Source organism: Colobus angolensis, unplaced genomic scaffold, assembly GCF_000951035.1.
Source record: "Colobus angolensis palliatus isolate OR3802 unplaced genomic scaffold, Cang.pa_1.0 Scaffold9, whole genome shotgun sequence".
Taxonomy (NCBI): domain Eukaryota; kingdom Metazoa; phylum Chordata; class Mammalia; order Primates; family Cercopithecidae; genus Colobus; species Colobus angolensis.
The window spans coordinates 2,192,290-2,209,993 of NW_012122931.1; the positions used below are offsets into that span (position 1 = coordinate 2,192,290).

General features: G+C 47.3%; 2 protein-coding genes across 3 annotated transcripts in view; one reads left to right on the forward strand and one right to left on the reverse strand.

The window, feature by feature from the left end:
- The window catches only part of LOC105503996 (chromosome unknown open reading frame, human C9orf171), a 185,307-nt gene extending 178,309 nt beyond the window's left edge, over positions 1 to 6,998 (reverse strand). The window contains exon 1 of one of the 2 annotated variants that reach the window (XM_011931171.1): positions 6,575 to 6,998. In XM_011931171.1, the coding sequence (XP_011786561.1) occupies positions 6,575 to 6,769 (195 nt within the window). In that variant the 5' untranslated portion in view covers positions 6,770 to 6,998. The remainder of the gene's footprint in view (positions 1 to 6,574) is intronic. The other variant, XM_011931169.1, reaches the window with a different exon arrangement.
- A 3,341-nt stretch (positions 6,999 to 10,339) lies between these two features.
- TTF1 (transcription termination factor, RNA polymerase I) overlaps positions 10,340 to 17,704 on the forward strand; it is a 19,119-nt gene continuing 11,754 nt past the window's right edge. Inside the window, exons 1-3 of the mRNA XM_011931175.1 lie at positions 10,340 to 10,395; positions 14,486 to 15,871; positions 17,005 to 17,228. Coding sequence (XP_011786565.1) covers positions 14,493 to 15,871; positions 17,005 to 17,228 — 1,603 coding nt within the window. The 5' untranslated portion in view covers positions 10,340 to 10,395; positions 14,486 to 14,492. The remainder of the gene's footprint in view (positions 10,396 to 14,485; positions 15,872 to 17,004; positions 17,229 to 17,704) is intronic.

Genomic DNA, 17,704 nt, shown 5'->3' on the forward strand with positions numbered 1-17,704 from the left:
AGGAGTTCAAGACCAGCCTGGCCAACATGGTGAAACCCCGTCTCTACTAAAAATACAAAAATTAGCCGGGCATGGTGGTATATGCCTGTAATCCCAGCTACTCGGGTGGCTGAGGCAGGAGAATCACTTGAACCCAGGAGGTGGAGGCTGCAGTGAGTGAGACTGCACCACTACACTCCAGCCTGGCCGGGCGTGGTGGTTCATGCCTGTAATCCCAGCACTCAGGTGGGTGGATCACCTGAGGTTGGAAGTTCGAGACCAGCCTGACCAACATGGAGAAACCCCGTCTCTACTAGAAAAAAATACAAAATTAGCCTGGCGTGGTGATGCATGCCTGTAATCCCAGCTACTAGGGAGGCTAAGGCAGCAGAATCCCTTGAACTGGGGAGGTAGAGGTTGTGGTGAGCCGAGATCAGGCCACTGCACTCCGGCCTGGGCAACGAGAGCAAACCTTTGTCTCAAAAAAAAAAAAGAATACAAAAGATCAGATGAGAAGCACTCAACAGTTATGGCATATGCCAAAATCCACCAGGCACTGGATGAGTGTGACTGTGTGCCTTCCCTTGTTTTTGCCTGCCCAACCTGAGATTCTTGAGGCAGGAGTGAGAGCCCAGCAGATGGGTCTAAGGTTTAACACAGCCCAGGTCTCAGGGACCACCGCAAAGCCTTCTGCACACTGCCCTACTCGAAGGGAATCACTCAGCCCAAAGTCCTATGCCTGGTTACAATGTTCATTGTCTGTGACACATTTACATGCATTACACACACACACACACACACACACACACAGAACTAACACCCCAAAGCTAGCAAACTTCAAGCATAGCTAACATGTTAGTGGTCTCCATTGTTAGCATTTGATATAAAATACATTTAATTGTATTGATGTTTTTACCAAACTTTAAATATAAAGATACATTTTCTTAAAAGGCTGTTTGAATCGGACATTTTACGAGACCTCCAATGCTCCTGAAGACCACAGAACAGCATCAAACCACTGCAATAGAAAATGGGGTTTTGAAATTTCGCCCACAGGGTCATTTGTAAATGAAGAAAACTTTGTCTTTCAAGATAAGGAACAAGCAGGCAGGATTATACAGTGAGCAACACTTGAGCCTGGAACGCTCTGGAAGGTATAGAAGGAACCTCTGAAAAGTTCACCCCAGTCTCAGAATTATTCTGGAGGAACGGCCTTCCCACCACGCCACCGCAGTGTTCTGAGAGCCACGTAATCAGGAGGTGCTGAGTTCAACAGGAAGAACCCAAGTGCTTAGGGCTGAGGTCTGCGCTTAATTAATGCTTCAAAGCCAAAGCACACCTTCTTCAGAGGGACAAAGAGGGCAGTGGGCTCCTCCAGCAGGGCAGCGGCTGCCGCAGAGTGGTGACAAGCTGGGGAAGGGGGCAGCTCGGCTTTCTGAAATGGCCAAGGGGCTGGGCAGGGGGTTAGTTTCCTGCCTCAGCCCGACTCACTGAAGGATGTAACTGGGCACCCGGAAGCGGGAGGCTTTGGTTTAAAAAGAAGAAAAAAAGGAAAAAAGGGCCAAGAGGGAGAGAGTTGCAGGGATGGATCAACCCACAGCACTCACTAGAAAAATGAAACCGACCCACTGGCCCTCCAAGACGGGGCCATTAGGACGGGCAGCTCATTTTTTAATCCCTTCCTAAGGTTTTATTTTCTCCTATTACATTGTAATTGAACGTAAAAGGATTGGAGCAATCAGGGGTATATTCTCTTCAACAATAAAGCTGCATGTCACATTTTCAGATTGTACTCAAATGTAATAAAAATACTGACCCACGCTGGGATATTTGTACAACTGTGCTTTTGTCTGCCTTCTTTGTGCTGGTCTCTCTCCGTGCCTTTATGTTCGCCGGCATCAATATTTATTAGAGATGTTAAGCTATTAGTGGGCATGGTGTGGTTGCCTAATTTTGTAGAGCATCCAATTTGAACACACTGGCTCTACATAAACGCTTCCTCGTGATGATAATGATAATGATCCCAGCAGCAGCACTGGGTCTTGTAAACTAGGACTCAAGTTGGGGTGAAAACCTACAAGCATTTAGGAGCTGAGGAGGGCGGAATTGAGCTGAATGACTTTCCCAACTCTGCTTTTTCACTTTTCAAGGTCTGGTTCCAGGTTCCTGAGACCTGTCCAGAGCTCCCTTCCCACAAATCTGAACTCTCTGGGCAATGTAGCTCACTTGAAAACTATGGGGGTGGAGACGCATCACAATGCCTGTCTTATTTGTGCATACATGCCTCTGTGTGTGTGTGTGTGTGTGTGTGTGTGAATAAGAGCTAACATTTTCCAAGAGCTTTCCTTACGGCAGGTGCTGTGCTAAGCTACCTGCCTCTTTGCGTTCATCTCTATCTGAACATTTATAAATGTGTGTATGTATCCCATCTCCCCAGCTAAATAGTAAATGGTTGACTCCTGTGAAACTCAGCAATGCTGAATTCTAAACTTCTTTCTGTGCCCCCAGGAAAGCTTAGGGTGGCACTGGGCACTTGGTAAACCTTCAACAAATATTTCTTGGCTGTCAACAAGTCCTAAGAAATCAGTAGAGCTCACTTTGGAAGGAACATTGAATGAAATAATATTGGAATCTGGTTCATCTGTGAACACTGTTTGCCTGCTATACAGGATGTTACCAACCTGGATTGTCTTTGGTTAATTAACCATATGTTGCGGCCAAAAGAATGTGGGGCTGGAACCCAGGAGACCTGAGTCTCATCCCACTTCTGCCACCAGGTGAGGATAGCACCTCAGATGAGTCTGTTTCCCTCACTGGGCCTTGAGCTCCTCAAAAAAGGAGGTGGACTAGATGTCTGTAAGATTCCCTCCAGCCCCAAATGCTGTGTCTATTCTATGACTCTATTTTACAAATGCATGCACTTCTTATTGGTTACATAAAACCCCACAGAAAAACAAAGTCAGTAATAAATTATGAAAAAATCAGGTGCCAGGATCATTCGCACTTTCTAAGGGTGCTCGATTCCATAAATTCCACCCCTGTACATAGGCAGCCTCTCCAGGGCGACAGAAGATCCAAGGCTGTCAGGGGAGCAAACCAAGCAGTCTCTCCCTATAATTGTATTGACAGGTTATCAGCTGAGTTCGGATGGCAAGAAAGGTGCAACCCTGACAGGTTTTGTGAAGGAGTCTTGAAGGCTATTGTAGCAGGATTCTGTGTGGAGTCACAGAATTCTGGGGAAATGAGAACCAAGCAGGGAGAAGCTTGGTTCTTTCTCTATTTAATTTTATTCTTCCCAGAGAGTCACATTTGAAGGAAAACTGGCTAACTGCACATCACTGTCTACACTAGAGTCGAAACCCTTTCTAATGGAAAATATTTACATCTTTTGTGGCCACGTAAAACACCGACTTGATTCAATCACTCCTACTAAATAACCAGTTGATTTGGTTTTAAATGAGGCAAATGATTGTTGAGCATTTGTAGATAAAATACTTGCTTGGATGTTTCAGTTTTTCACTTTTCACTTGGTTACAGTGGCATCTTGCAGACATGTTTTGTTTTTTTGTTCTTTTTTTTGAGACGGAGTCTCGCTCTGTCACCCAGGCTGGAGTGCAGTGGCCGGACCTCAGCTCACTGCAAGCTCCGCCTCCCAGGTTTACGCCATCCTCCTGCCTCAGCCTCCCGAGTAGCTGGGACTACAGATGCCCGCCACCTCGCCCGGCTAGTTTTTTGTATTTTTTAGTAGAGACGGGGTTTCACTGTGTTAGCCAGGATGGTCTCGATCTCTTGACATCGTGATCCGCCCGTCTCAGCCTCCCAAAGTGCTGGGATTACAGGCTTGAGCCACCGCGCCCGGCCGACATGTTCTTGAATAACTGATGTGTATACATCCTGGTAAATTTTATGAATGTGAAATAACACTGTTGAGTTTGTTCAGTCAGTGTTTCTACATTTTAAATGGAAAAAAAAATGCTGATCCTATTCATTGGAGAAAGCAACCCAAGAAACAACCCCCCAATACGGTAGAATAAATGCCTCTTTCTAAGGTGCTATAGTCTTCCAATATAGATGCACACCTTCAGGTTCAAACTTAGACAAAACCAAAATATGCTTTAGTTCTAATGACCCTCCTAAAGACACCAAGGCAGAGTGCATTCCCAGCCTCTACCACACATAGCGGGGAGGCACAGGCTACCACGGGGATCTGAAAATCTGTGGTGGTGAAACTGACATGCCACAATGAAGAAATCCACAGGCCGAGCTCAATAGAAATTTCCATAACATGAGAAGAAAAACATCTTAAAGCTCCACAACCTCACATATTTTCCATTTTCCCTTTTTGTTTAAAGTCAAAAACACCAAAGTTGTTTCATAATTAAATAAATAATAATATAGGACGCTGTTTGGAGTGGTAAAATAATGCTAGGCTGGGAGTTAGCCAATGAAGCTGCAAACTCAAGCTCTGCCAAAACCTTCAGCAAAACAAAAACAAAAACAAACAAACAAACAAACAAAACAGAGGTGGCCTCAGTGTGCTCGTTTGCAAAAGGGGTCTGGAAAAGGTAACAGTCAAGCTTCCCTTTTGTGGTCAATTTCTCTGCCAACTTCTATTTAGGTCAGGTTTTGACCTCTAAAGTTATAAGATATTCTAATATTATATGACATGGTAAATACTGAAAAGTGGATGTCATCTTAACTGCTTCAGAAAGTACCTTACAGACCCTGAAGAACCCACTAAGGAAAGCCAGAGGTAAAGGCTGCCCCCTGGCTGCCCCTGACGGAAGAAGAGAACCCCAGGCTCCATCTTCAGAGAGCGGGAGCCTGGAAGTGGGTCCCTGCTGCTTCAGCATGGTCACCAGGGGCCAGGGCAGACCCGCTCTGCATCTCGTACCCTGAAGACAGAACCCCAGTCGTGGGTGAGTCATCTCCTGTACATTTTCCAACCCTAAGCTTGGGTTCAGAAATCAGGGATTGAATTGGTCCTGGAAGCTGTTCAGCTAGTGCCATCCAGAGGCCAAATGCTGTCCTCGATATAGCTGGGTGGGTCGGGGGAAGCAAAAGGAAAAAGGAAAAGAAAGGGGAAATTTACATATATGTACATACATTTTACACATATGTACGTGTATATTATACATATGCGTGCATGTATACATGATAGATGTAAACCGTATGTATATGGGTGCATACACAAATGCATATGCATATACGTGTGTGTACGTACATATCACTCAGCGTGGGCACCACATGCTAACTCACCATGGAGAATAACTCCATATGCCCTCACTCTACACTTCAGTAGGAAGAAGTTGGCTCACTACTAACTACTCGAACAAAAGCAACGACCTAACCTTAACTCAGGTAGTTAGAGGTGGCGGGCGTGATTCTCTCCTTGATACAAGAATAGTGAGTTCCACCTGCCTGTCTTGCCTGTCCACTGAGAGTGGCTCTTCTCATCTAGAAGTAAGTGAAGGACCTTGTTCCACTTTGAGGGGTCCAAGGGGCCTATTCGATGGAAAGGCACGAGTATGATAAGCCAGCCTGCCCCAGGTGCAGCCTGCACCTGGGCAGTATCCTTCCTCCTCTGCAGGACCGAGTTTAGGGAAGGCGAGAGGAGTCGTCAATGTTTTGCCAGGAGCCAATTAACTCAGTTAATTCTAGCACGGGTTCCCTTTTCCCCAAAACAAAAATAAATCGCCACCACCACCTCTGGGCTCTACTCAGCGCCTGGCGGTCACACAAATAATTGTTGCTGAATCCACGGTTACCACCTGCGCCTTCCACTGCCGCACCTGGGACGCAGAGTGCATTTTTAAAGGCGCACTGCCCTCCAGCGGCGCAAGATAAATTCGCCCCGAGGCTTGCTCCCCGACCCCCAAGCCTCAGCCTGACTTCTCCCGTAGCCCCCGGGAAGGTGTGGCCGCCACAGCAGTGTTGGTTTCCCAACAGAGGGAAGCGAGGCTAAAGGTGGGGAGGAGGGAAGCGCAATGTGATGTAGCCGAAACCGCAGCTCCCTCATTCTTGTCTGCGGAGCCTCCTAGGCCAAAGACTGCTTTTTTTCTCTTAGGGTTGTAATTTGGGTTAGAAATAAGTATGATCGGACGGAAATGAATATTCGACGTGATGCTTCCAGGACAGACACGGAGCCCCCGCTGCACAGACGTACCCCAGGCGTGCAGGGGAACGGGAGAGGCGGCCTTTACCCTAGGATTGCTGGCAGCCAGGACTTAGGCTGGGCGTGTGCGACCTCTCACCCTGTGGGTTCACTCTGTGGGAAACCACAGCAGCTCCCATTGCAGCCTTACCCCGTGTCAGGCTCTGTCCCGGGGTCCCGCAGAAATTACCCTATTCAATCTTCCCAATCAGTCCCTTTAGTGGTGCCATTATCATCCCACTGTGAGGATGGGGAAACCGAGGCTCAGAGAGGCGACGGGACCTGCACGGGGGTTCAAGCCTGTCTGAATCAGAGCTGGAGCTTCCCATGCTGCGCTCGGACCCAGGGCCGAGGGGCCAGGGCGTGGCGGGTGGGGACCCCCGGCGGCGCGGGTGCCCGGAGTCGGCGACCGCGAAAGCGCGGTGGGCGTGGGGTGCTCACCTTGACGATGAGCGGGTTCTGAAACATGGAGTCCCGCACTACCCCCAGCCGCTCGTTCTCCATGCCGGGACGGATGTCCGCCACGGTCAGGGGCCGCCGCGGGGGCGGGCAGACCTGGCTGACCGTGCGGCGCACAGGCTGCTGCTGCTTCCTCCATCGCGTGAGGTCCAGGCCGGAGCTCCTGGCTTCTGGCATCCTTGGGGTCGCCGGGGAGCCGACCCGCGGGCTGGGTTGGGCGCGCTTCCCCAAGTCCAGGCCAGCCGGGAGCTCCGAGGCGCCTGCCGGGAGACCCGGGCCGCACCACCGGGATCCTAGGGGGGAAACTCAGATGCCAGGACCCCTCCGGAGCCAGGCGCGCCCCCCTCGCGCCGGCCCCTCATTGGAAAGAGCCCCGGAGCCCTGCAGAAGCCCCGCTGGATCCTCAGGGCGTCTCCTGGGCCCCGCGCTGCGGACTCGGAGAAGAAAGAAAACCAAGACCACCCCTGGAGGACGAATGCAACGGCCCGTCTCCTTGGCGACGAGACGCCAACAGAGCCCGGCTCGGCTTGTACTTTTCTTTCAAGAAACTCTTGGTGGCTACCAGTGTGGACTTGTTTGGAGTTTTCCTGAATCGATACAGGAGAACCGAGAATCTCCAGTGGGTTGCGTTCAAAGCGGCGTGGCTCTTAGAGGGTCATTTACACTAGTCTTTCAAGTCAAAGACTCCATCCTCTGCTCACCCCCATTCCACTCACAAACCCTCCCCACCTCTGCCCCTTGCGCCGCACACACACCCCAGAGAGAGCACCAAATGCATTCCAAGCCTGATGCTGATGCTGACCCACTGGGAGGACTCGGGCGAGTCACCCTCTTGGATCCAATGGGCTTTTTTTTTTTTTTTTTTCCTGTGAGATGGGTGACAAGGAAAGTCTAGAGTTGGATTCGACCAATGGTTCCCAAATTTAAGCAACAGAATGAAGGGAAATTGAAAAATACAGATTTGGGCTGGGCTCAGTGGCTCACCCATGTAATCCCATTGCTTTGGGAAGCCTAGGAGGGAGGATGGCCTGAGGCCAGGAGTTTGAGACCAGCCTGGGCAACATGGTGAGGTCTCATCTCTACCAAAAATTTTAAAAATTAGCCAGGTGTGGTGGCACACACCTGTGGTCCCAGTTATGGGGAGGCTGAGGCAGGAGGATCGCTGAGGAGGTTGAGACTACAATGAGCCGTGTTTGGGCAACTACATTCCAGTCTGGATGATAGAATGAGAACGTGTGCCAAAAAAAGAAAAATGAAGATTCACAGGACTCACTGAATCAGAATATCTGGAAATGGCACCTGAGACTCTCTTTTTTTTCTTTTCTTTTTTTTTTTTTTAAGAGACAGAGTCTTGCTCTGATAATGACATGAGCCACCTCACCAGGACAGATGCTGCATTTTAAAAAATCCCCTTAACCACCCACCCCCAACTTTGTGAAAAAGTTCAAACCTATAGAAAAGTTGAAAGTCAAAAGAAGAATACAATGAAAATACATATAGGCTTCACCTAGATTCTGTTAGATTTTGAAGGGAAGGGGAGGGTTAAAGAAAGAGAGAGTGGCGGCTCTATAGCAAATGCAGGCTTTATGTCCAGCATAAGACCTACAGAGGTGGGAGACCAGCTTAATGCCAGTGCCCACCGCTGCTTACAAGCTGGGGAAATTATAGGCCTGCGCAGGGAGGGGCCCCGGGGGTATAGCCTACTGCCCAGGAAGATGTTGATAAGGTATTCCCATGATGAGGCAGTTTGGCCCTTGTTCTGGTGGAATGTGATGTTCCTGGCACTTTCTCCCAGCAGAATATGATAAGAGGCATGCTGTTTCTCACCGCCTGAACCCCCGTGGAATGTTTCATTCTAACCAAGGTCTGTGAAATGGCAGGGGGCCTACAAAATGGTGTAGTTTGGACTAACAGGTTCACCCATCCCCAGCACTGGCCACATTCTCTTGCTCTCTCTCTGTGAGTGTGTGAACATGCACGTACACACATTACAAAATCACCTGAAAAAATATCTGTCAACACCATATTTAACCCTAGGTACTTCATCAGGTAGCAAGCACATTCCCATGTATAACTACAATGTCATTATAATGTCCGAAGATTTTAATGTGATACAATAGTGTTTAATATAAAATCCATTGCAAAGTTGAGAATCTGCATTTAAAACAAACAAAAAAAGCTACCCAAGTGATTGGTGCAGTTGGAGGAGGATTGGAAACCACTAACCTGTATGATCTCTAATCTCTCCTCTAGTGCCAGCCTTTTATGGGTTCATTCATGCATCACTAGCACCACAAGGCTCTGGGTAAGTGGGCTCACCACAGAACACGTGACACCAATGACGAACCTGGACTTCAAGGCCTTATGTATCAACAGTGGACACCACCACATTTACAGACTTCTCCAGACAGAGCTCCAACTGCACATCCACGTCCCAGAGCAGCATATATAAGTTCATCGTTTCTCCAACCTGCTTCCCTTCCAGACTTTCACGGAAGCATAGGTTGTGCATTTTTTAATCAAAGACACTTGGCAGATCACATAGAAGTCAGGTGGAACAGCGAGGGGCAAGATAGTGGAGTAGTAGAAAGAGCATAAGTCTGATTTCTGGCTGGCCCATTTAAGTCACCTTTGACAAGTTTCTGTAAACCCAGGTTTCTTATCCACAAGGTGGGGCTAATAATACCTCATAGATACCTACAAGGATTAAGTGAGAAAACTTGTTGCCTATATCGTATATGTTCACTATCCAAAAAGGTTAAACGTTTGGTTGGTAAATATAATGGCCTTGAATTGATAGCCAGGTTAAAGCTGCCCTTTTAGCTAAGTCTTTTCAGGACTCTGTTGAAATGGGAAGACTGGGATAGATCTCCAAACTCCTGCCAGCTCTAACCTTCTGAGACTTCATCCAAGTTTAACATCCATCAGACTGCACCTGCAGACCTCTGACTTCATCTCCTACCCCCTCTCCTGCATTCACATGCATTCACTTAGGCTGGGCGTGTGCGACCTGTCACCCTGTGGGTTCACTCTGTGAATTCACTCTGTGCTCCAGCTGCTCTGGTCTTCTCCCAGGTCCTCCAGCAACCAAGTTCAGGACTTTTCCATTCACTTCCAGCCTGGAACACTCTTCTGTCTAGATTTTTTGCCTGTTGTTTACATTTATAATTCAGCTCAGATGTCACTCCTCAGTGAGCCCTCCCTTACATCTAAAGTAGCACTCACTGTCCCCTAGTCACTCTCCATCATGTTACCCTATTTTATTTTCCTTACAAGGTAATCTGAAATTATCTTAATTGCTTTGTTTGTCATCTGTCTTCCCAAGTTGTTCCTGGAGTTCACCAAAAACGCAGCTCAAATGTCACTCCTCAGTGAGCCCTCCCTTACATCTAAAGTAGTACCCACTGTCCCCTAGTCACTCTCCATCATGTTACCCTATTTTATTTTCCTTACAAGATAATCTGAAATTATCTTAGTTGATTTGTTTGTCATCTGTCTTCCCAAGTTGTTCCTGGAGTTCACCAAAAACTGGAATAAATGGAATGCACGCATGCATTAGTACGTCAATGGAGGGGGATTCTGTCCTATTTTCCTCGTTTTGGGAGCACGCTCTACCCTACCTAACCTCTAAAGGACCTAGAAGGAAAACGGGTAGACAACTGCGCGCGCCTTCACTGCCTAGCTGCAGCCGTGTTACCATGACAGCATGACGCCGAGGGGGCCGGAAGGCGACGCACTACTACTTCCGCTTCCTCAACAACAGCACTTCCGGGTTGGGAGAAAGGTGGCAGCGCTTTCGGAGGGTAAGTTGAAAGCGCCTTTGTTAGTTGTTTCCGTATTTCAAAATGCGCACGTAAAAACCCAGCGTGGGGTGGTGGATTTCCCCGTCTTCTGGGAGACCTGCCTTTTGGCCTGAGGTCTCCAGGCCGCGGTCTTCGTCCCAGGCCTTATCTTGGGGAAACTGAGGTTTGGGTCTTTTTTTAAAAAAAAAAAAGATGGAGTCTTGCTCTTGTCGCCCAGGCTGGAGTGCGGTGGCGCGATCTCGGCTCGCTGCAACCTCCGCCTCCTGGTTTCAAGCGATTCTCCTGCCTCAGCCTCCCAAGTAGCTGGGATTATAGGCGTCCGCCACCACGCCTAGGTAATTTTTGTATTTTTAATAGAGACGGGGTTTCACCATGTTGGCCAGGCAGGTCTCGAACTCCAGACCTCAGGTGATCAACCCGCCTCAGCCTCCCAAAGTGCTGGGATTACAGGCGTGAACCACCGCGCCTGCCCGAGACTTGGGTCTTTGGGAGTGAGAAGATGGAGAATTCACATCTGGTTAGTTCCTCCCCTCTCAGCCCTGGAGCGCCCAGCCCACCGGGGAGCAGAGCGGGGTCTTTCTGGCACCTCAGAGGCGGTGAGAGAATCGGGGACCAGGCTTGAGCACATACCTGCAGGGCGGGAAGTGTATGTTCTGAGTAAGGGGGGATAAATGCATATCCCTTCTTTCAATATGTTTGGAGCACTGGGGAGCCATTTGGGAGCAAGGTGGCCAAAATTCCAGCCCTCAAGAAGCCGATCATATTATAACTGCCAGAAGTGTGATGGAAACTGAAAAAAGCAGGGTTTCTGAAACCTAGAGAGAAGTGAGAGGTAGAGAAGTAGGCATGGACCTACCTCTCTCCATCTCTAGGCTAGATTATGAAGAAATGAAGACCATTGCAGGTCTGTGAGGATTTTGACTTTATCTTAAGAATAACAGGAGAACTCTAAAAAGTTTTTAGCAGGGAGAGACTGTATATTTAGAAGGTTGTACTAGGCTCCAGAGACCAGAGGAAGTATTTACAAAAAAGAAGGAAAGGAACTGATGGAAGGGGAAATGTTATATAAAGAAATCAAGGCCGGGCGCTGTGGCTTAGGCCTGTAATCCTGACACTTTGGGAGGCCGAGACAGGTGGGTCACCTGAGGTCAGGAGTTCAAGACCAGACTGGCCAACATGGTGAAACCCCATCTCTACTAAAAATACAAAGATTAGCCGAGATTGGTGGCGTGCTCCTGTAATCCCAGCTTCTACTCCGGAGGCTGAAGCAGGAGAATCGCTTGAACCCGGGAGGCGGAGGTTGCAGTGAGCTGAGATTGCGCCACTGCACTCCAGCCTGGGGGACAGAGCGAGACTCAGTCTCAAAAAAAAAAAAATACAAAAAAGTTAGCCGGGCGTTGTGGTGGGCACCGGTAGTCCCAGCTACTCTGGAGGCTGAGGCAGAAGAATGGCGTGAACCCGGGAGGCACAGCTTGCAGTGAGCCAGGATCACGCCACTGCACTCCAGCCTGGGGGACAGAGCGAGACTCAGTCTCAAAAAAAAAAAAATACAAAAAAGTTAGCCGGGCGTTGTGGTGGGCACCGGTAGTCCCAGCTACTCTGGAGGCTGAGGCAGAAGAATGGCGTGAACCCGGGAGGCACAGCTTGCAGTGAGCCAGGATCACGCCACTGCACTCCAGCCTGGGGGACAGAGCGAGACTCAGTCTCAAAAAAAAAAAAATACAAAAAAGTTAGCCGGGCGTTGTGGTGGGCACCGGTAGTCCCAGCTACTCTGGAGGCTGAGGCAGAAGAATGGCGTGAACCCGGGAGGCACAGCTTGCAGTGAGCCAGGATCACGCCACTGCACTCCAGCCTGGGGGACAGAGCGAGACTCAGTCTCAAAAAAAAAAAAATACAAAAAAGTTAGCCGGGCGTTGTGGTGGGCACCGGTAGTCCCAGCTACTCTGGAGGCTGAGGCAGAAGAATGGCGTGAACCCGGGAGGCACAGCTTGCAGTGAGCCAGGATCACGCCACTGCACTCCAGCCTGGGCGACGGAGCGAGACTCCGTCTCAGAAAAAAAAAAAAAAATCATCTGTTCCGTTTGTGATTTTTTAAGAGGTCCTAAAAGATGGGCCTGAAAAGCATCTGTTGAAGTTAGTGGCTTTAAGGACACTCTTGCCGGAGCAGTCTCAGTGGAGTAGTGGGGTGGGAGCTCCAAGGATGTGGGTTAATAAGTGGATGAAAGGTGAGGTAATGGAAAGACTGATTTCTGTATCAGGAATGTTGCTGTGAAGGGGAAGAAAGAGAACAGCTGGATAAGACTTAGGGTTGGACAACAGTTGCTTTTTTTTTTTTAAGTTAGAGGAGATTAAATATTATTGGTGTTTTGCTAGAAAACACAGGCTGAAGATACAGGAGAGAGATGGGGTACCTGGGGGACCACTATCTCTCTGAGAAGGCAGGAGGGGGTTGGGAGCCAGCACACATTTTCCTTGCTATAACGGAAGGAAATAGCCTTTGACAGAAGAAGGGACACTTCCTTTGTTGCAGCGAGAGAGAGAGAGGATGTGGCAGCACAAGCAAGTGTGTTAGACTTGGGGGAGTGACATATTTCTTGTCTAATACAGCTGATATTTACTACCCAGGATAAATTAGGTAGCTTCTGTAGAAACTGTGCTTAGCATTCAGACTTTAAAGACCGCTGATATAGAGAGAGCTCCGGGGTCTGTTGTTAAGGGAAAATAGCAAGTGCGGATCACAATATATAGATGTTACCTTCTGTGTAAGAAAGGAGAAGAAATATGAAGATTATTTTGATTTTTGTACCATGTAAATGTGTTATTTAGCCAAAGATAAAATCTAAAAAAAAAATGAAACCCAGAAGCAACACAGAGCCAAGAGAACAATAAGACATGTTTGCAAAATTATATTTTTAATCATCTCTTTTGGAAAGTGCATTTCTGTTACTGTATTTTAATTCCAAGTGCACACACCTGATATGTGAGTATTAACGTTAGTGGCTTATGAAATTTATTCCAGTGTTTTGCAGAATGTTTGCTCTTTGTTGGACACTAACAAGGCATATCCAACTTCTTTCACAAAGAGGCTGACTTCTGGTTTGAGGTCAGTGGATACCTGATATCCCCACTGCGAAGCCCTTTTATGGATCCTGCACTCTAATAGCGTCTAATGGCTTCCCCATGGTAGAAACACAGAGGGGAACCAGACAGATAAACCATCTTTTTCTTCCTTGTTTTCTTTCTTTTTTTTTTTTTTTTTTTTTTTTAAGCAGGGAAGACAGCCTGTAAATGACTAAGTGTTTATTTTTCAAATGTGAAAGTATGTTACTTGGGAATCAGGCCAAGCCCAAGGAATCAGGGAAAACTTTCTTGAAGAACTGATCTTCAAATCAAGCTCTGAAGGATGGCAGGAGGCAAGGAAGGTGGGGAGACAGTGACAAGAATGTCATGGAGAGCTGAGGGGAAAGGTTGTGGCATGTTGGAGGAACCAAAATGAGCTGCTTGTGGCTTAAACGCAGAGTTGGACAGATGAGTCAGAGGTGAGGCTGTCGGGGACAGGGCACTGTTGTTCTCTGTTAACTATTTTTTTCTCCATCATAAAGGCAGTGGGACCAGACAGAATTCCAGTGAGCCACCTGTGTATCTAGAATAATATAAAATTTGTAATCATGACTACAGGCTTGTCATTTGTCATACAATTTCATTTTGCTGTGATTTTTTTTCCCCTGAGGCTATGTTTAAAATGCAAAAATAGGCCGGTGCGGTGGCTGATGCCTGTAATCCCAGCACTTTGGGAGGCCGAGGTGGGTGGATCACGAGGTCAGGAGATGGAGACCATCCTGGCTAACACGATAAAACCCCGTCTCTACTAAAAATACAAAAATAAAATTAGCCGGGCGTGGTGGCAGGCACCTATAGTCCCAGCTATTTGGGAGGCTAAGGTGGGAAAATGGCGTGAACCCAGGAGGCGGAGCTTGCAGCGAGCCGAGATCGCGCCACTGCACTCCATCCTGGGCGACAAAGCGAGATTCCGTCTTTAAAAAACAAAAAAGCAAAAATAAACCATTGTTGTCATCACATTTCCATATAGGAATAAAATGGAAGGAGATTCAAGCAGATTTGAAATCCACACTCCAGTTTCTGACAAGAAAAAGAAAAAGTATTCTGTACATAAGGAAAGACCTCAGAAACATTCCCACGAAATTTTCAGAGACTCCTCCCTGGTGAGTGAACAGTCTCAAATAACTAGGAGGAAAAAGAGGAAAAAAGATTTCCAGCATCTCATTTCTTCTCCTTTGAAAAAATCCAGAATCCATGATGATGCTGAAAAGGCCACTGCTACACTCAAAAAGAGAAAAAAGAGAAGATACAGTGCTTTGGAGGTGGAAGAGGAAGCAGGTGTTACAGCTGTCCTTGTGGATAAAGAAAATATTAGCAACACACCAAAGCATTTTAGAAATGATGTTGATGTCATTTGTGTTGACAGGAGCACGGAACAGAAGTTACCAGGAGAGGCTAAAACAGACAAATTTCAAGTACTTGCTAAGTCACATACACATAAATCAGAAGCACTGCACAATAAAGTTAGGGAGAAAAAGAATAAAAAGCATCGGAGGAAGGCTGCATTCTGGGATGCTGTGCAGGAGAGCCAACGGGCAAGGGATGCCCTGCCTCAGTCGGAATCCCACCAGGAGGAGTCCTGGCTTTCTATGGGTCCAGGGGGTGAAATGACAGAACTACCAGCGTCTGCTCATAAAAACAAGTGTAAGAAAAAAAAGAAAAAGTCCAGTAACCAGGAATATGAGACATTGACCATGCCTGAAGGATCGCAAGCAGGCAGTGAGGCTGAGCCTGATATGCAGGAATCCCGGCCTACTGTGGGCTTGGATGGTGAAGCTCCAGAACTACTAGGACCTACTCACAAAAAAAAGTCTAAGAAAAAAAAGAAGAAAAAGTCCAGTTACCAGGACTCTGAGGCATTGGCCTTGCCTGAAGGATCACAAGTGGGCAGCGAGGTTGGGACTGAGACGCAGGAATCCCGGCCTGCTGTGGGCCTACATGGTGAAACTGCAGAACTACCAGCACCTGCTTATAAAAACAAGTCTAAGAAAAAAAAGAAAAAGTCCAATCACCAGGAATTACAGGCAATGGCCATGCCTCAGAGCCTTGAGAGTGCATACCCTGAAGGACCACAGGTGGGCCGTGAGGCTGGGATTGTGGAAGGCAGGAAGGCTCTTAAAGGGTTCAAGGAATCCAACAGTACAGAGAAGAAGTCTAAGAAAAGGAAGCTTAAGTCTGTCAAAAGGGCCGTAGCTTCTGGTGATGGTTTTTCAGTGTCCAGTAAGAACTCTGAGAGCACACTCTTTGATTCAGTAGAAGGTGATGGCACCGTGATGGAAGAAAGTGTGAAACCCAGGCCCCGACAAAAGAAAACCCGGGCCTGTTCAGCAAGCAAGCATATGCAAGAGGTGCCAAGGTAACGTAGGAGTGGTATTCCAGCTACTGGTGTATTTCTTTTGTATGGATTCTGCCCATGCCTCTTTATTTAGCACAGACTCTTTTTTTTGTTTTTTTGAGACGGAGATTTGCTCTTGTTGCCTAGGCTGGAGTGCAATGGTGCGATCTCAGTTCACTATGCCTTCCGCCTCCCGGGTTCAAGCGATTCTCCCAAGTAGCTGAGATTACAGGCAAGCACCACCACACCTGGCTAATTTTGTATTTTTAGTAGACACGAGGTTTCTCCTTGTTGGTCAGGCTGGTCTCAAACTCCTGACCTCAGGCGATCCACCCGCCTCAGCCTCTCAAAGTGCTGGGATTACAGGCATGAACCACCGCGCCTGGCCTCAGCACATGCATATTAAATGGCAGAAATCATCAAGAGGTAGACCCTTAATATACCCTCAATGTACAGAATATCATACATCTTTAATTGAGTAAACTTGGCAAGTAGTTTAATTTCTTCATGTGTGAAATAAGACAGATTCAATTTTCACTAAGAACTATTCCAGCCCTGAAAATCTGTGAGTAAATTTAAAAGCCCAAATTACCTTTGAAAAATAGTCTGAGGAAATAACCAGAGGAAATAGGGCTTAGGGCTGCACGTTTAGCTTCTAGGCTGCCTCTGAGATATATCCAAGTAATTCAAGTTCCAGTAAAAAGTTTGAAAATCAGGGACTGAGTCAACTCCAAGATCTCATCTTGCTTTAATATTCTGGCAGCCTAAGTGAGAGCCATTTTAAGAAAAGTTTAAGGCCAGGCATGGTGGCTCATGCCTGTAATCCTAGCACTTTGGGAGGCCAAGGTGGGTCACTTGAGGCCAGGAGTTTGAGACCAGCCTAGCCAACATGGTGAAACCCCATCTCTACTAAAAATACAAAAGTTAGCCGGGCACGGTGGCAGGCGCCTATAGTCCCAGCTACTCTGGAGGCTGAGGCAGGAGAATCGCTTGAACCGGGAGGCAGAAGTTGCAGTGAGCTAAGATCACACCGTTGCACTCCAGCCTGGCAACACAGCGAGACTCTGACTCACAAAGAAAAGAAGGAAAAGTTTAAAAGTTATGAGGTCAAGTGATGTGTTAATGTTGGGCAACCCAATTTTCTAACCCCTTAGGTTAGAACCTGCAAATGAAGAACGCAATGTGGAAACAGCTGAAGATTGGGAAACAAGATATTTGTATGCAGATTCAGGAGATGCCGATGATTCAGATGCGGATTTGGGTTCTGCCATCAGACAGCTTCAGGAATTCATTCCTAACATCAAGGACAGGGCCACCAGCACAATCAAGCGGATGTACCGGGACGACTTAGAACGGTTTAAGGAATTTAAAGCACAAGGTGAGCTTGTGGGGCCTTAGTGTTTGTCGAACTTCCTGTATGCAGAGCTAGCACCTGACTTTCTTTTATGGATGATTCAGATTTATAGATCGATAAGAGGCATTCTTTCGCCGCCTTCACCTCTATCTCCTACCAGAATTGTCTGAGCTGTAAAATTAGCAAAATGAAGTGCTCTTGCTTTTCCTCTTCTTTCCCAGTTTCTGGTAAAGGTGGCCAGGAAGAATGGGGCTAAAGAGACCAGATAATTAATTCCCACCAAGAAGAGAAGGGACGAGAGGTTAATTGGTTGAGACACCGGAAAGGATACAACAGTTATATAAAATTAAAATGCTGTCAGATTAAAATCATCAACTTCAGTGAGGTATCATTTCTTTCTCCAAGGTATTAAATTGATGGTGAGCTGGTTGTAGTGGACTTGATCACCTTCTTGATTTCACTGTGTTTCTAAACCTCTCTCTTTTTTTTTTTTTTTTTTT